The sequence below is a fragment of the Saccharomycopsis crataegensis genome (genome assembly GCF_037102585.1).
Source record: "Saccharomycopsis crataegensis DNA, jcf7180000000084, whole genome shotgun sequence".
NCBI lineage: Eukaryota > Fungi > Ascomycota > Saccharomycetes > Ascoideales > Saccharomycopsidaceae > Saccharomycopsis > Saccharomycopsis crataegensis.
In genome coordinates, this window is record NW_027043829.1 from 3,049,729 (window position 1) to 3,070,941 (window position 21,213).

At 37.1% G+C, this 21,213-nt stretch overlaps 12 protein-coding genes across 12 annotated transcripts; 7 read left to right on the plus strand and 5 right to left on the minus strand. All coding sequences in view use genetic code 12, as the record gives it.

The window, feature by feature from the left end:
- Nucleotides 1-90: 90 nt before the first annotated feature.
- DASC09_042750 (acylglycerone-phosphate reductase) lies at nucleotides 91-963 on the minus strand (the record flags this gene model as incomplete). The annotated part of the gene is made up of 1 exon (XM_064997874.1): nucleotides 91-963. One exon carries the CDS (start codon nucleotides 961-963, stop codon nucleotides 91-93), a length of 873 nt encoding a protein of 290 aa, XP_064853946.1.
- Nucleotides 964-1,988: 1,025 nt separating this feature from the next.
- On the plus strand, nucleotides 1,989-2,528 carry PTH4 (Pth4p; the record flags this gene model as incomplete). Its single annotated transcript, XM_064997875.1, has 1 exon — nucleotides 1,989-2,528. One exon carries the CDS (start codon nucleotides 1,989-1,991, stop codon nucleotides 2,526-2,528), a length of 540 nt encoding a protein of 179 aa, XP_064853947.1.
- A 1,166-nt stretch (nucleotides 2,529-3,694) lies between these two features.
- On the plus strand, nucleotides 3,695-4,621 carry DASC09_042770 (uncharacterized protein; the record flags this gene model as incomplete). Its single annotated transcript, XM_064997876.1, has 2 exons — nucleotides 3,695-3,697; nucleotides 3,827-4,621. The coding sequence occupies 2 exons, from the start codon at nucleotides 3,695-3,697 to the stop codon at nucleotides 4,619-4,621; spliced, it is 798 nt and encodes a 265-aa protein (XP_064853948.1).
- Nucleotides 4,622-5,776: 1,155 nt separating this feature from the next.
- On the plus strand, nucleotides 5,777-6,518 carry SAR1 (Arf family GTPase SAR1; the record flags this gene model as incomplete). Its single annotated transcript, XM_064997877.1, has 2 exons — nucleotides 5,777-5,795; nucleotides 5,965-6,518. 2 exons carry the CDS (start codon nucleotides 5,777-5,779, stop codon nucleotides 6,516-6,518), a joined length of 573 nt encoding a protein of 190 aa, XP_064853949.1.
- A 601-nt stretch (nucleotides 6,519-7,119) lies between these two features.
- On the plus strand, nucleotides 7,120-9,156 carry RKM1 (protein-lysine N-methyltransferase; the record flags this gene model as incomplete). Its single annotated transcript, XM_064997878.1, has 1 exon — nucleotides 7,120-9,156. One exon carries the CDS (start codon nucleotides 7,120-7,122, stop codon nucleotides 9,154-9,156), a length of 2,037 nt encoding a protein of 678 aa, XP_064853950.1.
- A 591-nt stretch (nucleotides 9,157-9,747) lies between these two features.
- Nucleotides 9,748-11,316, plus strand: RQT4 (Rqt4p; the record flags this gene model as incomplete). The annotated part of the gene is made up of 1 exon (XM_064997879.1): nucleotides 9,748-11,316. The coding sequence occupies one exon, from the start codon at nucleotides 9,748-9,750 to the stop codon at nucleotides 11,314-11,316; it is 1,569 nt and encodes a 522-aa protein (XP_064853951.1).
- A 421-nt stretch (nucleotides 11,317-11,737) lies between these two features.
- Nucleotides 11,738-12,391, minus strand: RPL1A (60S ribosomal protein uL1 RPL1A; the record flags this gene model as incomplete). The annotated part of the gene is made up of 1 exon (XM_064997880.1): nucleotides 11,738-12,391. The coding sequence occupies one exon, from the start codon at nucleotides 12,389-12,391 to the stop codon at nucleotides 11,738-11,740; it is 654 nt and encodes a 217-aa protein (XP_064853952.1).
- Nucleotides 12,392-12,797: 406 nt separating this feature from the next.
- Nucleotides 12,798-13,544, plus strand: LEA1 (U2 snRNP complex subunit LEA1; the record flags this gene model as incomplete). Its single annotated transcript, XM_064997881.1, has 1 exon — nucleotides 12,798-13,544. The coding sequence occupies one exon, from the start codon at nucleotides 12,798-12,800 to the stop codon at nucleotides 13,542-13,544; it is 747 nt and encodes a 248-aa protein (XP_064853953.1).
- A 97-nt stretch (nucleotides 13,545-13,641) lies between these two features.
- Nucleotides 13,642-15,261, minus strand: DASC09_042830 (uncharacterized protein; the record flags this gene model as incomplete). Its single annotated transcript, XM_064997882.1, has 1 exon — nucleotides 13,642-15,261. The coding sequence occupies one exon, from the start codon at nucleotides 15,259-15,261 to the stop codon at nucleotides 13,642-13,644; it is 1,620 nt and encodes a 539-aa protein (XP_064853954.1).
- Nucleotides 15,262-15,653: 392 nt separating this feature from the next.
- On the minus strand, nucleotides 15,654-16,934 carry DASC09_042840 (Arr3 protein; the record flags this gene model as incomplete). The annotated part of the gene is made up of 1 exon (XM_064997883.1): nucleotides 15,654-16,934. The coding sequence occupies one exon, from the start codon at nucleotides 16,932-16,934 to the stop codon at nucleotides 15,654-15,656; it is 1,281 nt and encodes a 426-aa protein (XP_064853955.1).
- Nucleotides 16,935-17,192: 258 nt separating this feature from the next.
- On the plus strand, nucleotides 17,193-17,642 carry DASC09_042850 (uncharacterized protein; the record flags this gene model as incomplete). Its single annotated transcript, XM_064997884.1, has 1 exon — nucleotides 17,193-17,642. One exon carries the CDS (start codon nucleotides 17,193-17,195, stop codon nucleotides 17,640-17,642), a length of 450 nt encoding a protein of 149 aa, XP_064853956.1.
- A 1,235-nt stretch (nucleotides 17,643-18,877) lies between these two features.
- Nucleotides 18,878-20,605, minus strand: DASC09_042860 (uncharacterized protein; the record flags this gene model as incomplete). Its single annotated transcript, XM_064997885.1, has 1 exon — nucleotides 18,878-20,605. One exon carries the CDS (start codon nucleotides 20,603-20,605, stop codon nucleotides 18,878-18,880), a length of 1,728 nt encoding a protein of 575 aa, XP_064853957.1.
- Nucleotides 20,606-21,213: the final 608 nt, after the last annotated feature.

The window sequence follows — 21,213 nt, forward strand, 5'->3', positions numbered from 1 at the left end:
AAAATATGGAAAAAAGAATAAACAGGCATAGGCATCATAAAATCTTCAAACAAAAAGCTATAGAAAAAGCAGACACTCAGAACAAATGAATTAATCCTTTTTTTCTCTTTTCTCTCTGAAGCTACTCCAGACCGGATATAATTTAAATTTCTTCAACAAAGCCATTTCAACAATCCATCTAGGAATCCATCTTATGACCCAAGGAAGAATTGATGCGTTGGATCCTCTGTGAACATCAATAATACGAGGTGAGAACTTCAACATATCATTAACCACGTTTTTGGCGTACACTTCAGGAGCCTGTGGTTTGGCATTTGCTGACATCTTTTGTCTTGCTATTAAAGATGCTCTACCTTCTTCAGTATTGAAGATTGAGTTTTCTGGCAATGGTCTGGTGTCTGCAATGTTGGTTTTCACTCCCCCAGTAATGAGGTTCAACACTTTCACATCAAACATCTTCATTTCCAAATGGAGAACTTGACAATATTGATGAATAGCAGCCTTAGAAGCAGAATAAACACTAGCAAATGGGAATGGAACAATCCCCGCAAGTGAGCCAGTGAAGGCAATTAACCCTTTGGCTTTGATCACCAATGGGGAGAATTCACGGCTCAACCTGATAGGAGCAAGAACATTAACTTGGAAACATTTAAGAGCAGCTTCATCAGTTACATCGACTGCCGGGAAAGTACAAGAAGAACCCGCATTATTGAAGAGAATGTTGAGTTTCCCCCCAGTGGCATCGGAAATGGTGGATTTCATGTGTTGGACTTCCTGAGCGTCCGTAACATCACACTTGATTATGGTGATCCCCAATTCCTCAAGAGGCTTCATTGGCTCAAGTCTTCTGGCACAGGCAAACACCTTAATATTACGAGAAGCAAGCTCTTTGGCAGTCCAATAACCAATACCACTACTTGCACCGGTGACAAGGGCGGTCAATTGAGAGTGTTGTTCAGACATTTGTTCACCGTATTTTCTCCTTCTTTTTCTTTCAGAAACACTAGCAAATATGTTGGTTTTTATCAATTAAATTGATTTTAATTGAATGCTATATCGTCTTGAGATATTTGTGATTTCCTCTTTCTATGGGAGGTTCAAAGAAGGCAAGCAATATGCGATATTTTGTGATCTCAACCAGAAAAAGGAAAAAAAATAAACCTTAAAGCTACCTTCTTTGCAAAGAATTTATATCAAGAAATCTATTAAATAAAAAATTAATGTCCTCAATTCTTAGATAATAATGAAGACTCAATAATTCGCTGTTTGTAGGATAATGAAATACGGGAGTCACAAGATAATTGACCATTGTAGCTTAGGCATAAGCCTTCAAAAGGTGGAGCAACAGTGGATGGATTAGTTAAAAACTCTTGGAAATTACAATAGGATGTAATTGGTTTGGAATGCTAGATAAAAATATAATTACTTGGATCTTCACTATTTAACTCTTCACTTTTCTGACCATCTAATACTTTGCAGACTTTAGATTCCAGGGTCTTAGAGTAGCTGACAATTCATTGATCAATGCTGCCCCTATAGTATCCATAAACAGGAATAACAATGTCGATTAAACGCAATGTTACCAGATATAATCAGGCCTTACACTATATACTAATTAGCGGAACATTTAGTGATACATCATGTCTTTGGTGTAGTAGTAAAGGAAAAAGCGAAATCTTATACCATTATGGTGGATCCACATTGAAAATGTATGCAAAAAATTGATTTCGCCCAGGATCGAACTGGGGACGTTCTGCGTGTTAAGCAGATGCCATAACCAACTAGACCACGAAACCAACTTGAAAGAAATTGTGAATTGAAAAGACCACCTCGATAGTTCATGTATGGTCACGTGCCACAAAACGTGATCTCATGGCATAAGTGACAATCAATTATTATAATGATCGCTGCAAGAGTTACAAAAGCTACTACTTATTCTTAGCAAATATGAGACCAATGATTTGTCTTCAAGTAGCAAGGTTGTTACTATGTTAATATATAAGAGATTCTTTTTCCCTCAAGTGGTTTTCAAGAGGTTTTTATCAAATATTGTTAATGAAAAGGAAATATCCAGGGCTAAAGATTTTTTATCTTCCATCAGCAGAAACTCGGTACCTAAGCACTTATACTCTTTGAAATTCAGTCGCTCCAGTGGTCCAGGGGGTCAAAATGTCAATAAGGTGTCAACGAAAGTAACTTTATCATTATCAGAGTCATTTCTCTATCATATCCCCAAGCTAGTGTTGGAGCAGTTAGTGGAAAAAGACTTCAAATATTTCAATAAATCTAAAAAACTGATCTTGATACAGTCGGATTTAACAAGATCTCGGGAATCTAATGTTGACGACTGTTTCAATAAATTAGCGAAAGAGATGAATGATATTGTATATTTTAGAAACACGGAAAATGACGAGGTAAATCAAGCTAAATGGAAAAAAATTAAACAGAAAACAAATGAGAAACGTTTACAGGATAAAAAGAGACTCAAACTGAAGAAAGAACATCGGCAGAAACCCCAATTTGATTAGAGGATATACTAGATAGTCATTGGAAATATTGAAGTATCATATTTCTCCTTGCTGGGCTTTTGGAACATAGAAACTCAATCTCAGAGACACCACCCATCAAGCCACAACTGCAAAAAATTCAGGGTCCCTTTCAACCTAGCATTTGAGGTGTGAAAAATGGCACTTGATAAATCATCAACAGCATAATGTTAGATAGACCAGAGACTAGTATTCAATACAGCAAGAGGAAAATTATAGAAACAATTTTGCTCTGGCCAAACATCAAAGTTATAAAACCATAGGCAGATAAGATAATAATATAGACGTGTTGGTTATAAAGGTTGTTATACTAAAGGTGAAAAGAAAGGCGTGTTAATAATCATTCTACAAGCATCTTCAAAATCAAGTATTGCGTTTCTAGTGTCAACAATGGTACTGATATTGTTTATAATGATACTATATGCTATGTTATATCGCATGTATACTAAGGTACTTGTCAAATATTGTATAGTAATTTTCCCTCTTAAAGGCATTCGTCATTTTCAAACCTACAAATTCTATATTTTCCCAATAATCCAACGAATTAATCAATAAGAGTAATACATTATTGTTCTATTTAACTAGAATTCCCAACGCCTTTCCCTTAAAGTATTTACAGAAAGCTTAATATGTAAGCAACTAACTTCAAGCTCATGATCTTTGGAAAATCTAGAGGAGATAGAATATAGGTCAATGGGATTTCAAGTATCTCATAATGTCAGATTATGGGTTCAGAAATTCAAAACCTTGTTTTTCGATGCAATGGATTACTGTGGTAATGGTATACATTAGTACCACTCCATTACATTGAATATACTGACGGTACAGGCATACATAGTAATTGAATTGAATATTCGACATAGATTACAACTTCCCAATAAATCTTGCATGTCTTATCATAAGTAAGTTACACTGACTACACTTCAATTTTCTTGAAATGTTATCATGTGTATAGCAAAGGATTCGTCATTGACATTGCATGCGCTTACAGTATTAAGAGTTTGAAGTGTCGAAGATATTTATTCCCTAGGACCCATATAAAACTTCAAAATGGATATTTTTGACAGTCGACAAGAAGAAATTTACCAGATTTCCAACAATTGTGATTGTAAGTTTCAAAAATAACCAGAGTATTACCAATTTCACGGATGGTAAAAGAACCCATACTGAGTATAATGCCATTTATAGGACTAGCAAAATACGCATAAACATACCATATTAACGGGCTGGCATACGCCCCTATTAACGTACCATTCGGAAAACCATACCAGGCTGACGAGACCTCTTTAAACGACCATTCGCAATACCATGCTGGGCTGACGCAACCATTCTATCCAAACCATATTAACGGGCTGGCGGATGCCCTTTTTAACGTACCATTCGGAAATCCATACCAGGCTGACGAGACCTCTTTAAACGACCATTCGCAGTACCATGCCGGGCTGACGCAACCCTTCTATCCAAACCATATTAACGGGCTGGCGGATGCCCTTTTTAACGTACCATTCGGAAATCCATACCAGGCTGACGAGACCTCTTTAAACGACCATTCGCAGTACCATGCCGGGCTGACGCAACCCTTCTATCCAAACCATATTAACGGGCTGGCGGATGCCCTTTTTAACGTACCATTCGGAAATCCATACCAGGCTGACGAGACCTCTTTAAACGACCATTCGCAGTACCATGCCGGGCTGACGCAACCCTTCTATCCAAACCATATTAACGGGCTGGCGGATGCCCTTTTTAACGTACCATTCGGAAATCCATACCAGGCTGACGAGACCTCTTTAAACGACCATTCGCAGTACCATGCCGGGCTGACGCAACCCTTCTATCCAAACCATATTAACGGGCTGGCGGATGCCCTTTTTAACGTACCATTCGGAAATCCATACCAGGCTGACGAGACCTCTTTAAACGACCATTCGCAGTACCATGCCGGGATGACGCAACCCTTCTATCCAAACCATATTATCGGGCTGGTGGACGCCCCTATCCGTACCATTTCTTTCTTGGGTTGGCAGATACCCCCACCATTTATAGGGCTGATGGACACCCAACACCATTTATAGGGCTGATGGACACCCATTAACAGCATCACAGAACTGCAAATCCCTTGTAAGCTCAGGTTTGCAACCAACATCTTTCTCTAGTAGAGAAAACTTTTATCTGAAACCTGAAATGATGTTGAGGGATCTTCTATTGCTGGCCACATCCTAAAACCATTCCGACTTATTAAAGATTATCACATAAAGTCACAGCAAAGACTTGGGCATGCCAAGTTGGTAAGGAGCAATAACCGCAAACCTGGCGAGATCCGAAGGCGGTAAGCGAGCAGAGGTATTTACTCTGATTGATCCATGTGTAACCTAATAACACAGATAACTTCTTCAGCATTCAGTAGTTGCGGAAAAAAAAATCAGAGAGAAATTTTCAAGAAGAATGGCCCGATAGCAAATGTTTAGAACACACCACGTGCTGACATAGGGTTACATGCCTGGCCTAACATCTAACACGTTAAAGCCAGCAGAAGCAGGGTAATTGTATTGACTATCCAAGGATGGAAATCTTCTCTCTCCACACATAGCGATGAGGAACTACTATTACCGAGCCACTTGTTGCCCTGGGGTGCCTATGTTACCTGGTAGTGTCTCCGCTATCTAAGGGTGACTCGGGGATTGTGGCTTGTGGACATCCGCTTGTCACAGGTTTATTGTAAAAGGAATTGCGGGGATTTAAGTTCAAATTCTTTCATCTTCCTAATGATTAAGATGAAGCATCTATTATCTTGTTATACTAGAATAAAGCTAGCCTGAAAATGAGGGTTTGGGATTTGGTTTTGGTATAAGGAAAGGATGATCATTGAGCGATATTGTTGTTGAATATAGTAACATAGTCTCAACAGAGAATAGCTCTTTTTTCGATTTATAGCCCTAAAATCAAAAAAAAAAAAAAAAAAAAGATGTTTTCTTCAGCTTCCAAAACGGACCAGAAATATGTAGAATCAAATATATTCAAATGTTTATTTATGAAGGTTTGTTTACTTTTCGTTATTTTTTGTTTTGAAATGTTTGGGTGTGCACGTGAGACAGGTGATCTGCGGAGTTGATCAGAAAAAAAGTCGATTTTCCCTACCAAGGAGCAAAAATCTATTGAGCTGTCCGTTTTGCTCTACTTTTGATATAATTATATATTATCAGTAATTTGAACTCTTATTTGTATCAAATATGTGGATTTTCAATTGGTGTATGTGAGGAACAGAAGATACATGGGCTATCTTCATTTTTTTTTTTTTCATTCTCTCTTTGCTTTTTGATCCCTTAAGAACCCCTTCTTTTTCTTTTGATCAGATCATGACTTACTTCAAATTTATTTCACAGATAGAATTACTAACAGAATCTCCCTGCTCAAACAGTTCAAGACATTTTGGCCTCTTTAGGTTTGTGGAACAAGAATGCTAAGTTGTTGTTCTTGGGTTTGGATAATGCTGGTAAGACCACCTTGTTGCACATGTTGAAAAATGATAGATTGGCCACCCTTAACCCAACCTGGCACCCAACTTCCGAAGAACTTACTATCGGTTCCATCAAATTCACCACCTTCGATCTCGGTGGTCACGAGCTTGCCAGAAGATTGTGGAAGGATTATTTCCCAGAAGTTGATGGTATTGTGTATTTAGTCGATGCTGCTGACTCCACCAGATTTGAAGAAAGTAAAGTTGAATTGGACCACTTGTTGGCCATTGAAGAGTTGCAAAAGGTCCCATTCTTGATTTTGGGTAACAAGATTGACTCTCCAAACGCTGTTTCAGAAAACGAATTAAGACAAGCTATGGGTCTCTACAGCACCACCGGTAAGGGTAAGGTTCCATTGGATGGTACCATCAGACCAATCGAATTATTCATGGTTTCCGTCGTCATGAGACAAGGTTATGGTGAAGGTATCAGATGGTTGTCCCAATATATTTAATCGCAGAGATACTTTTGTTAAATAATCATTAAGTTTCTGATTGATTGATTTATTTTAGTATTGTTTTCCTCTAATAATGATGATATTGAAGCTGGTTCATAAACCATAATGGACCTTTTTATTATATTTTTTTTCCCTGGATTAATTTTCTTTATTTTCTCATGTTATATTATGAATGTTTCTCAAATCATTCCTTGCACCTAATTGAATAAGCATCTTTTACGCTCTCTTAAATTGATGTGTAAATGACATAAAACCGACTATCTAGGGATGTCAAGATCCTGTAACATAAGCTTGAATATTCGAATGTCTTGAGTAAAATATTATAAGCACTTGATTAGATATATGTATAGTATACTTGATGTGATTGCCCATAAGTGCCATACATGTCGGGGAAGGAAAAAAAAAAAATTAAAGTTTTTAATTTTTTTATTCGAGATTTTTCTTGCCACTATAAAGATCAAAGAAATATTGCAAATTATCAGAAGGCGAAGGAAGTGTTAAAGCCAAATACCACTCATTCTGATTTAATTGCGATAATATTCTTCATTTTTTTTTTTTTTTTTTTTTTCAAAGACTTCCCCCTTGCATTCGTTAGAACATGCTACAAAATTCCTCTGACGTTTTAAACAAATTACTTTGTTGGGCCAAATCTAATGGTGCCAAAATCCATCCAGATATAGAATTCACAGTTACCACTGATAAAGGGATTTCTGCATTCAAAAAGTATTCAAAAGAATTGGGTGCCTCATATGATTATCAAATCGAAATTCCTACCGAAATTATCATTACTCCAGAGTCATCCCGAGGCTTTTTCCATGAGAATTATCCAGGATTTTCATCCAAAGTTGATGAGGCCCAATTGCGATTCTGTAATTCCAATTCCATCACAAAATTGTTTCTCTCATACTTAAAGTTCTCTGACTCTGAGACCAATAGCTTTTATCAGCCTTATATTGATTCTTTGCCAATTGGTTCAGTTATTCCTGATTCTCCATTGTTATGGTGCATCAAGGATAAAAAGCTCCTACAAGGTACCAACTTGGGAAATTCCATTGACTTAAAGTTGATTGTTCTTATTAAAGAATGGTATGAGCTAGTTAGCTTATTGATTGGAAATTCCAACTTAGTGGAGAGCAATGAATTGGAATTTTATAATGAGTATTTTTTGAATAAGGGCGAAGTGCTGCAATTATGCTATGTTGCTCTTGAAAAATTTCATCAAAAATTGGAAAATATCAGTAACGACAATAAAATAGAAAAGGGAAAGATCTCATGGTTGAGTTTTGAGGCATACCTATGGGCACACTTGATGATGACCTCCAGATCATTTCCTTATCGTGTTATCTCCGGTAAAGAGGATAATGACGAAGGTATCTTGCTTCCTGTGGTAGATTTGTTGAACCACAGTGTTTCTGAGAGAGTCGAATGGAAACCAGTGGTTAACGCTGCGAATAAACAACTCTTCTCTTTTAAAAATGATGGCTTTGATACATTGGCTGATGGAGAAGAATTGCTCAATAATTATGGGTTGAAGAATAACGAAGAATTATTACTCGGCTATGGGTTTATAATTCCAGGTAATAAATACGAAACTTGCGCTTTGAAATTGAAACTCCCAGCAGCCCAAATAACCGGGTTCGCCAGTGAGTATCCTGGTTTGAAGTTGCCTACCCCTGAGGATTTCAGTAACATAAGCTCAAATTCACTTGCCATCAAAGAAAACTCCAAATTCGACGATGGATTGTTGTACTTCTTATCCAAAGCTAACCCTATCCCTGAAGAATTGTTGCAAATATTTTGTCTTTTGGTGAAGAATGACTATGATGAGACGTTTGACGATGAACATAACTCAGCTAATGATTCCACACCAAGAATCACAACAAGAATGAAATTACATGCCATCAATAACTTACAAGTAGCTATTGAAAGCAAATTTAATGCTTTGAAAGATAACAATTTGACCAGCGCCACCACTCCTCGAGCTAAAATTTGTTCTGAATACCTCAAATCTCAAGAAAAGATTTTTAATGGTTCTTTGAAGGCTTTGAAGTCTGATTTGAAAACCACAATAAAGGAAGTGGAAAAGGGTTCCAAGATTCTCACCATCAAAAAGATCCTTAATAGAGACATTAAATTCCAGGAGGCCTTGATACAGTTATTTAATACAGATAAGGAAGAACAACAAGAAGATGCCGAAGAACAAGAAGAAGACATCATTGATAGATTGATTCTGCCAGAGAGTTCAATTGCCCATGATCCGGAAGAAAGCCACATGTTAATTGAGCAAATTATTGTGTTATGGTTGGTGAGATGTGGTAATAAGAATTTCTATCCTGAATATAAAATCCCAAACAGCGATTTTGATTCTGTGCTCCCTAGTTATATTTTTGACTTGTTTTTATGGTTTAAAATCCATAAGTTCAGAGAAACAGAGTTTGCACAAGCAGAAATAGCTCATTTCCAGAATCTTCATGATGCCTATTTCCCAACTTTTGCGGAAGAGTGTCCAGAGATTTTCGGAGTCGGGTCTTGGAAAGCGATTGATCTCGTGATTGCTAATAGAATTTTGGATCTCATTCGTTATACTAGAGTTGGTAAAGAGGACATATATTTGCTCGAAAACTCTTTTGTTTGAACTTTCAATTCTGTTTAGGCAGTATTTTGTAAAGCTATCAGACTTTTGCTCCAATATTTTTAATGACTATTTATGAATTGTTACAACGAACTAGTAGCGATAATTATTGCAAAAAAAAAAAATGAAAAAAATAAAAAAGGAAAATAGAGCTATACTTCCAGATACCTCATAGATGATAATATATTTTACGGTTTTTACATGACCTGGAAAAAAAAAACTTCCCCGTAAAGGCCTAAACAAACTTGAATTTTGAAAGTTTTATTATGAAGTAAGTAAGTCATTTTTCGGTAAAATAATGGTACTTTCATTTCGAATATCTGTAGAAGCAAAGTTCTCAGGCAGGCTTGAAAAATCTATCATAATAGGTATAATACTGAAAGCGTATGTGAAGCAATGTCATGAGCGCTGCTCTATGATTTTTCCCAAAAATTTTGTGATTACGGAATCTTCCTTCCAAATCCAAACTACGACATCTCACTAAAAATATTTTTCTGTTGACTTTATCTCACCAAATTCTTGAAATATATAAAGAGTATATTTGCTCCTCAATTGAAATTTATTTTTAAATCAAATTTGGACTAAAGGATAATCATGGCACTAATCAGCAAGGCCACACTTCGGAAGAAATTATTTGAAATTTTACCTCTTGACAATGATTCATTGGACCAAGCCATAGATTACTCTCTCACCTTGAAATCTAACCAGGAAATTGCTGGCCATTTCACAGGTTTGGCCGGTGACTCTCCATTGGTGATTGAATTCATCAATGATGTGATATCTTACAGAGACCAAGTCGCTAATTCTCGAAAAACCAATAATAATAATGATAATATTAATAATAACTCAAAAGTGAAAGGCAAGACTCAGACTAATAACTCAGTATGGTCAAGTAATAACAAAGATTCAAAAATGAAATCAAAGCCAGTGCCTTCCACAAAGCAAAGATTGTCATCGGCAAAATCGTCCCATACCGTTTCCCAACTAGTGGATCAGACCCCCACCGCTAAGACGAAGAAGGGAGTGAAGACGAAGAACAAAGCCCAAAAGTTGAATGATATCAGTGATTTGGACGAGTTGCTCAATAAATTGGAATATGGTGGTGCCAATTCAAATGTCAAGTGTGATTGTATGGCAGTAAGGCATGGTTTGAACAGGGCGATACCTAATTGTTTAAATTGTGGGAAGATCATATGTATGAAGGAAAGTGGGAGAACCACTTGCTCATTTTGTGATAAACCATTGATTTCACTTAGTGAAAAGCTCGAAATGGTCAGACTTTTGCAGAAAGAGAAGGAGAAGTTGATGGATGAAACTACAGGTGGAACCAATAATAGTGCTCCTGTGGCGCCTAGTAAGAAGAAGAAAGAAAAGCTTACAATCAGTATGGGGGCTGGATCATCGTTTTTTTCCCAGCAGGATAAGTTATTTGCCAGCATTGAAAAGAAGGAAAAGCAAAAGAAAATCAATGAACAACGGAAAAAGGCTGATGAAGTAGATGTTGGGAAATTGAATGACGATTTAGCAAAAGCGCAATCTACATTGAATAAGTTATTGGGTTACCAAGAGAATTCTACTGCCAGAACAAAGATTATTGATCAAGTTTCAGATTATTCATTACCTAGTGATACCAATATTTGGACAAAGTCCTCTCTACACAAGATTTTGGAATTAAAGAAACAACAGCGGAACTTGAAGAAAAAGGAGAAATTGGAGTCCGAAAGAGGTGGAAGAGGTAAAAAATTCATTTCATTGAATGTGAAAGGTGGGAAAGTCACAATACAAGAAGCATCAACTGGCAAAGGTTTGGAATATGATAGTGCCAGCGATTTTGACGATGATTATGAAAACGAAGATGACGATGAAGCTGTGGATTCAGAAGACGAAGAAATCAAAAAGTCTATCAAGGAACTTGAATCCAAGATCAAGGACGAAGAAAAAGATAATGAGAAAAAGGCCGCTAAACAAAGATGGGATTATTCTAAGGATTTAGAAAAATGGAAAAACAGACAGCCAAGATACACTGGTATAGGCAATTTGATAACCGATGATAACGCCGGCGAGGGCGATGCTGGTGATGATAATGAAAATCAAACATTTGATAGACTTCAAACTTCCATTACGGATAACGCTCCGATGGAAGAATTGATGCTTAATTTATAACTATAGTAATTTTCTTTCTCCGTTAATATAGAATATTTCATTTCCTTCGACCATAGTAAGTTCTAAAGGTTTCTCACTCATCTGAATCAAAAGTAAGATATTTTATCTCATAAATTATGACTAGTCGGCTAACAACTACGTCTTGATTACGAACCTAAGTTTATCAACCTCAGGCAAATAAACATAAAGTGCTGCCGGGCGACTTCTACCTAGAGTGTATATATCCTGGAACATCGTAAGCTTTTGCAAACTCCTTAAAACTGATTATTCCACATCATCGAAGGGAAAATCACCATTTACAACATGAGACTACAAATTAGATTGATTTTGTGACATCAGTAAACCCATAATATATTCGTTATAAAATATACAATAAAGAAACTATTTTTTTGAGAAAAGACAAATTAATGCATTTCCACAATTAGTAGATTCTGTGGGCTGGACCCATAGTAGACTTGATGTGCAAAGAACCGACGTTTTGCCAGTGCTTCTTCAACAAGGAAACCAAGAAGTTAGAAGCCATCATGATTTGGTTAACCAAGACATCTTCTTCCATTTCAACGTTACCGATGGCAACAGCCAAACACAAGACCTTCTTCAATTGGAACTTGATGGTGGACTTAACATCGTTAACCTTGGCGTTCAAGTCATCGTTGTGGGAGACTGGGGTTGGGAACTTACCAGCCTTAGACAATTGAGGACCCAACAATCTTGGAACTTGCTTAATCAAGACTTCAGAGGCGACGAAAGCGTTGTACTTCTTGGCCAATTTCTTGATCAACTTCTTGTTCTTGTTCAATTTCTTCAAATCTTCAACGGACATAGCATCACAACCGAGGGACTTAGCTCTGTCAACATCGAAAGCATCACCGAAGATACAGATGGTCATGTTTGGTCTTGGAACTTGTGGCAATCTCAAAGTACCAGAGAAACGCTTGTCTCTTTGAGGGTCATAGTTCTTCAAACCGACTTGCAATTCAACGGTTTCCAAGAAGTTTCTCTTCTTGGTTTCGTTAGAGTAAGTCAAGACTTGTTGGACGTATTCACGAACTTGGGAGGAAGTAAGCTTAGACATTTTGTGTTATTCGTCTTCCAAAAGTTTGGTGTGCCAGAAAAGGTTTTTCGACGGATGGTTTCTTTCTTTATAAGAAGGTGTAGTAAGGAAAAAAAATTTGACGGTGAAAAATTCCCATGATCCCACCGGTACAGTGGTTGGAGAGAGCACCAGGGAGAAATGGTGGCTATTAGCAATTATGGCAGGGGAAATAACCATTTTCAGAAGTCACAGCATCTGTGCCCTATAATTTTTACAGATCACGGGTACAATGCGTGATGAATATATAGCCCTAAGTAAAAGTCGCCCCAGGTGAATCACCCCCCATGTCCCATGAAATATTCTGTAAACAAAAGTGATAAATAAATAACTATCTACGATAGATTCACCTCATCTCATCTCAAGATACCGATATCTCCACTTTACAATGCAACTCACCGCCGACTTGGTAATAAATGCTCCCACGTATACCAATGCAATCAATGAAAGAACAGTTTCTTTTAGATCTAATGGGCTTTTATCGTTACAAAACCTTGAATCATTAGCAGATGTATATGAATGTATTGATTTTACTAATAACGAGTTGGCCTATCTCGGGAACTTCCCTTCAAATAAGACCCTTTTCAATGCCACTACCTTATTATTCGCCAATAACAAAATTTCAGAAATTGAGGATTCCATAGGGGATTATTTCCCAAATGTCACAAAGATATCATTAATCATGAATGATATTGAGAGTTACCAGGAATTGTATAAGCTCCGCGAATTGAAGAATTTGAAGAGTTTGGCAATTCACAAAAATCCCATTACAGCTCACCTGGTAGGATATAGATCATTTTTGATTTCGATATTGCCACTGCTTGAAGTAATCGATTTTGAAAGGGTTAAAAATGCTGAACGTGAAAGGGCCAAAGAATTAGACATTGAAAAGATTCTACTTGATGACAAGAAGAAGAGGGAAAATCTGTCACTGGGAAAGAGGAGTGTAAGGGTCAATAGAGAAAACCTTTCTCATCAAAATCATTCCAATGATAAGAATAATAGACATCAAAGAAATGTGGTGAACAAGTTAAATGACCTGGATCGTCAGTTATTGAAAAAACAGCTTTTGGAAGCCGAAAGTCTAGAGGAAATTCAGCAGATTGAAACAAGATTGAAGCAAGGCTATTGGTAATATATCAATTCTCATCCATAAAGGCTTGCTAATATCTCATAGTCTTGACAAACGGAAGTGAAGTTTCAAAATTTGGGGGAATCATTTAGAGATATGATCATTTATTAAAGAAATCACGGCAAACCCCCATCAAATCAACTCCGAAGATTTTTCTTTTTTTCAACCCGAAGACTAATAATATGAACTTTTCGGCTAAATCTAGTTCACGATAGAATGTGAGAAATGCCTCTCGATTAATTATACTATGCTTGAACGAATTACCATCAGCTGCTCGCTTTTCAGTGATGCTTTTTTCATTATAGCTCGCATCATCATTATTGTCATTAGTACCACTGGTTGTTAGTTGATTATTTCCATTGACTCTTTCATCCATTATATCATCACCGTTGCGCAGTATTTGTCCCCAAGTTTGCTCATATTCTTTATCTATGCTATCCAACTGTGCAAATTTTTCCTCAACTTTGGTGGTAAACCCATCATCAGTTTCTAAATATGAGTGGTTGTGACTAGTGATTGCTCTTTTGTGAAAATCTTGGCCAGCACCATCATTTTCCCTATTTAGGTATTCATCAGTATCATCCACAGAACTATAAAACTGGCTGACCATACTGGCAATCAATGCTTCTTCCTGGATATTTTTTTCACTATTATCTTTAGACTTTGCCATATCATTGAGCTTGTTCAATGCAAAACTCACACTTTTGGAGAATATTCCAACAGATCCTTTACCATCGCTGGCTGAATATTCTTCATTAATGTCAATCTTATGGTACCATTTTTTCCCTTTATTATCCCTCTCGTAATTCATTGCATTTTTGAATAGTTTTTTGGAATGAAGAAAGAAATTGGCGTCATTTGGGGTATACAAGAATGGAATGGTATACTGTAACGAGGCTTGGGGAACTAGGAAGACCTTTGATTTCCATTTAGGAATTACTTTAAGGATCATCCATTGGTGATATAAATTTTCAGAATATAACGGAGCCACCGGATAGTTTATATTACAATTGAAGTTTTCCACCTGTAAAACGTCTAGCACCACGGATTTTGAAGATGAAGATTTGTGCAAAAACTCTTGGCTTAATTGTGAATAAATCGAGGGTGGTACATGGCATTGAAAGATGCCGCCGATAAAAGAATATGGCTTGAAAATAGGGATTTCCCTAGAATGATATTTTTTGTTCCTGACAATTTTAAAACAACTTATATCTGACTTGAGCAAAGATTCCTGAAAATCATTAGTATCCTTTAATGATTCTATCGTGCCGTGAAGTTGCTCCTTGGCGCGCACATCATTATAACCATCATCTTTTAACTGCACCAACTTTTCTATCTTGAATATTTTATTTCCTTCTCTTCTTTTGAATGGCTGGCTAATTGCTTCTAGCAGCAGCTTTAAGATGTATTGATCTTTGTTTGCCGTCTTTATGCAGATTGTGGAGTTCCAATTCACGTTGATGTCTTTGGCTGATATTTTGTCCGTTAATGCCAAAGAGTTTCTTCCTTTATTACAAACAGCGATGTGAATATTACTGGAGAGTTTTCGAGAGTTTAAGCTGAAGGTGTTCCGTTTATAGAACCTAATTCCAGTGTAAGGAAATGGTGACCGAGAACCTGGGTCACAGATCTTATCATTGATTAGCCCGTAGCCGGAAACGAGAGAAAAGTGGAAACCAAAGCCCAAAATGGTGATGAGGAGAATAAAGATCTTAGACATGAGGTTTTTAGTACTAGTGTTAAGAAAGAGAAAAACATCTGGATTGCCCGCTGATAAATCAAGCTCTTCCCTAAAAAGGTGTTCAAAAAATGGAAACTCATCACAAACACTGAGAGAAAATTGAAGGCAGGACGTCGAACCGTAATGCCAAAAAACACAAACGCAACGCATTGCAGGATGTCTTGATGATGATGGCCGACCAGACCATTTTACAGAAATTAAACTATTTACACAATATTAGCAAATTAAATTACACACATCACTTTGAAAAGTAAGTACAGCATAATGATTCTTGTTTGACAATGTCAGTCTAATTTTCCAGTACTGACATCAAAAGCTGTAGGCGATAATGATTTAAAAAAAAAAAAGTTTTATTTGTTTTCCAACTGGTTTTACTTTGCCAGTTGACATAAGTCAATTTTGTTACCCTCAACGTTTGAGGAGTCAATCTTATCATTTGCAATCTCATCATCATTCCACAAAAGTTTTAATTGAAAGTATTTGGCTACCACCGTTAAGAATAGAAGAATAGGAACTTCTAATAATGGGCCAAATGTGGCCGCGATTGATTGTTTTGATCCAGAACCATAAATAGAAATAGCAATTGACAAACTTAATTCGAAATTGTTAGAAGCAGCAGTAAAAGTTTGAGTTATAGTCTCACCATATTTTGCCCCACACCACATCTTCCACTTATTTTCTGCAGACTCCCTTTCCATGGTTTTTTCACAACCACATCTTATCAACGGTTCTTCTTCTCCAACAGCTTGTATTTTTTTTCTATTCACGTAGTTGGAAAAGTATCTCATGAAAAATAAAGTGCCAAACCAAGTAATGACAAAATATACCGTCAATGGAATGAAACATTTGAATGCTTGCCCTATATTTTTGATGAAATCATCACCTCTGGCAATAAATATGACAATAATGGTATAAACTAAACCAATTAAAGACCACGGAGAAATCAAAGGCAATAATTTCTTCTCGTAAATTTTTTTACCGAAAATACATAATGAACCCAATCTAATCAACAAACCAAATCCAAAGGGGATACCTAAAAATACCCCCACACTTTTGGCAACCAATTGATAACTAACGCTTGAACCACTTCTCGGAGTATTTGAGATGATATAGCATAAAAATATCTGATAAGGGGCATATAATAGCATTTGCAAAATACTATTCATCACCACAATAATGATGCAAAGGGTATTATCGCCTCCGGCTAGTTCATTCCACACCAACACCATGGCAATACATCTTGCAACGCCAATCATGATAATACCAGTTCTATATTCTTCATCATTAAATAACGCCATCCAAGCCAAAGCCACCATAAGAAGCGGGCAAACGATCCAGTTTAAGATAAGAGATATGACTAATTGAGTATATATCCTTTTTTGTCTCAAGATATTGTGGATATTCTCCCATTCAACCTTACACAATGGAGGGATCATCATAATGATTAAACCAACTGCCAAAGGGGCACTGACTCCGGCTAATCTATGTTGAGAGTCAAATGCATTTCTTGCAGAAGGGTCGTAGACAGAAATAAGGGTTCCCAACACTATCGACAAGATGATGATTACCGGCAATAGTCTATCAGTCCATGACAACTCTTTAATCAACCTGTAGAATATTTTATTATTTGCAGAATCCATAACAATCTTCATATGTATTAACTACACTAAGGATCGTCGTGAGCAATCACTTAAAAAAAAAAAAAAAGAGGGAGTGCTGAAAAATATTGTTTTTTTTTTTTTTCTTTTTTTTGCCCCATGTTACTTTTGTCAGATCGACAGGGCACCTGCTAGATACAGCACGTGGCAAAAAGAAATTTTTGAGGTTTTTTGCGTTTTGTGTCGAGGCATTTTGTTTCCAACGATGGGATGGCAGCCATTGACCTTGCTTAGCCAGGCCTTCAGTTGAACATGCCATCTGGTAACAAACATTTATCTGTCCAAGATTGGCTCGGAATCCATCCAAATCCAACTTCTGTGGCGGCGCGCATCTCCCATGAACAGACCTTGAAGTTATTACAGGAAAGACCAGATGAGATTGCGATCCTTGATTTAAGAAACGATAGATCTCCAGGATTTTTGAAAGAATCAATAAATATCCCCGCCACATCATTGAACGGGATAGATGAAGTGAAAAAGGAGTTGATTGATCCTATGAAAGAATTCAAGTCGAACTTGCAGTTAACGATTGTGCATTGTAACAGCTCTAAAAATAGGGCGACAAAGGTAGCTGGATGGATTCAGGATTATATCAACGAAAATAATATAATCGATTTCAAAGTTAGTGTTTTGGATCATGGTATTAATGGATGGTTTAAACTATCTGACCCTGTCTATAAGCTGTATATTGTGCCTATTTAAAGCTGTGTAGGAATGTGAGTTCAGTTCAATGCGTTTATCAATGTTCTGTTGATTACTACAAAGTTGTAAGGATTTTAGTTCAGTATCACATACAATATAAAGCTTGTTTCAGTCCTTCATATGTTCATGGCCCACTGTATTTGATAGATCAATAATCTCACGATGTGAAGGATGGTGAATGCTCCCATGTCCAGCATGCACTCTCCAATGCATACATTATAAACTATTTTTTTAACTGTGTATAGGCCAATTTGCTTATCTCGAACATTTTATTCCGATCGTCCTTTTTGGAAAAGGCTCGCTACTGGTTTTCAGCTGCAACTTAAGGATGGATTGACTTTTCTTAACGGCCGTCTTTGTATGCAGATTACTAGGTTTTGATTCACATCAACTATTCTGGCAGATATTTCTTTATAAAGCCTGATTCAGGTGTAAAAGAATTGGTAGCCGAGATCCCCGGTCAACAGCATTCTCTTTGATTAACCCATAGCTGAAGCCAAAGGAAAAGCGGGAACTATAGCCGAAAATGGTGGTGAGGGAGACATGAGGATTTTAGTACGAGTGTGAGGAAAGTGAAAAACATATGATTTTTTTTTTCTTCGCTTCATCAACCAAATTATTCCTTAAAGAGATTCTTAAAAAAATAAAAAGGGAATCAGTCAGATCACAAACACAAGAGAAAATCAATGATAGGTGGAACGTAGCACCAAAAAAAACACTGGGACGCCACGCATTGCAGGATGTCTTAAGTATGGCTGTCACACCATCAGGTTAGATTTTCCTGGTAGTGTCGATACATGGCCATTCATTCTACAGAAACTAAACCACTTACACAATATGAGAAAATTAAATGGCATAAATTACATTGAAAATTAAATATAGCAAAATGACTTTTTTTTCTTTTATTTTGATCAGTAAGATCACATATAGTATATTGGCTTGTAAGTCGTGGTAGAATATAATGTTTAGTATAATATAATAATGTATAGTATAATGGTGTTATAGAGGAGAGGTATAGCAACGCCAGTAATGACTATCAATCTAGCAGTGTATTGTTGGTGAGCTCACATAGCAAATACTGTCAAGACAATGCCAGATTGCACATTCATTTACCATAATAATGGCTCTCAATGTAAGCGTGATCTCCATCAAATTATCTTGTGAATAACCATTTCCCAGTATATATTCATTCATTTTACCCATTCTCTACCAAAAAAAAAAAAAAAAATCACAATTCAACTTAATTTGGGTGGGAAATTCTGGGACACCAACGGATTAAATTGGTATTTATGATACTTCTTGCAACGCGGCTTGTCGTCACAAGTTTCATCATTTTGGTCTAATGATAGTTGAAGTGGTGAATGTTCCGATTGAAGTTGAGATTCAGGAGAAGCTTCGCGCGATACAAAAACTTGGGGACGTTCTTGTGATAATGACCCACATGGAGTTTTTTCCCTCTGACGAGGATACGGCAGGTGCCTATGATAATGATAGGTTTCTGCTTCTCCAGAGTGAGTTTGGGGTCTCGAGATACCACAAATTTTTGGCTGCGATGAAGGACGGCCCTGAGCAGACTGAGATAAGCACCGAGATTGGATCTTCAATTGAGAATGGGGTTGGGAAAAACAACGAGTTTGGGGATATAATGGCAAATCAATTTCGAATTTTGGAAAAGAATGTGACTGTTGAGATTGTAAAGGTGGAAGTTTGTAACGGAAATTGTCTGTGGAATAAATTTGTGGAGTCTGTTTAAGATGATTCTGTGATATAAAGGTCACTGGAGCATTTTTGGGTGAAGTCCCTGTTTCTACCCTCTGTGAATTCTTCAATTTTTCCACTTCCCAACGAATTTTTCTGATATCATTCAATTGACAGTCTAAGTCCTTATAATCGAAGAATAACTCATATCTTAATAATTTCATAAGGTTGACTTCAAGTCTGTGGTTGGCGGGATTGGTGCTGTTCCACCCAGCTGCTTCCCAGAATTGCGTTTCTGACGAATGGTTGTCCTGCAACAATTTTTCGGCAACTCTGATAGCGGAGGAAACAAGCTTGAACACATTTATTTCATCAAGTTTCACAGACTGGTTGGCAATGAAATTGCTGATATGTTTCAAAGAGTTGCAGCCATCACTAATATCTGGTAATAAGTCAGGGTTAAAGAACAATCTTCTAAGGTAAATAGAAGCAGCAATATAACATTCTATGTCGATATTGACAATATTGTGAATTCTTTCCAAGAATTTTTCCAAAGATAAAGTTGGGGTACTGGGTAATTTGAAATCATCTAGAATAAGAGGATAATCCGTTGGAGATAAATATGATGGGGTAACAATTTTTTTGATTTTGGTTTTTGGAGAAACCGGGGCTGAGATACAAGATGCAACAACTTCAACGGTTGCAGATGGTACAACGCTGGTGCTATTATTATAATCGGTATTGGGGAATAATACCTTGGATGCTGGCTTAGACCCAACAAATATTTCAGACGAGCTTTGGAGTGGGTCATTAGCTGTTGTACCGCCCGAATGCTGTCCGTTTGAAGTAGATAACGTTGTTGTTGGTGCTTGGATACTGCAAAGACTAGTGTTCAACAATGTCGATCTTTGCAGATCAACGTTTGTGTAGGAGGTGACCCGATCGCAAAAACCACCAATACGAGCCTTTGGAGTGTTAATATCATCCTCGTTCTCAGCAATAGTTCTCTTCTTGCTATCTGGTGATGTAATACTATTCAAAAATATCAAGTCGTTCAAATGTTGGAGCAAAAATCCTAGCCCGTGGATTGGCCTCAAGTCGTTATGTGTTAAAGATGCGGGGCGATAGGCTCCGCTATTTGAAGTGGGCGAGAACATCTGGTGGAAAAAAGATGAATGATGGCACAACTCTTCATTTTGAAAGTATCTGTTTGTAGTGGCAGTCAATATCTTTCTTATGGGAGAAGACGGTTGAGAACAGTTCATCTTTTGCTGATGAACCAATCGTCGTTGGTGGCTGTCAGTCCAAACAGAGAAAAAAAAAAAAAGGACAACGCTGTCTAAAGGAATTTCCTTCAATTTTATTGCGATTTGAAAATTCGTTGTTTTTGGTAATTAGTATTAGTGACATCAACATCTAGCAACTGGGAAAAAAACAACCAGGATGGATTATGATATTTATACTTTTATTAGGTGTACCACACTTTCTTTTTTAGTGGTGCTTGCATTGTTCTGACTCACTTTTGCAGGAAGTTGACGCGACATGACATTACGTTTTAAACGAATGTTTTCATTTCATGGACAACAAAAAGGCTACCGTGAAGCTGGCTACAATAATTCGAGGGTTTAGGGGAAGCAGGTGTACCGACAGCGATATTATACTCGGATAACGTCAGCTGGGCAATTGTAAATTCTCTGTTCATATCGGGCCAAAGGAAACAAACCACTGGCAGTTAGTTGCTCAGAATAAACCAAAAAAAAAGTTCCTATTTCGGCAAACAAAAGTTGTTTTGACAGGTATGGATGGGATGGCACAGAACTCTAAATCCTCAAGGATAGTGCAAAGGCAAAGATAGACGGCTTAATTTACAGTC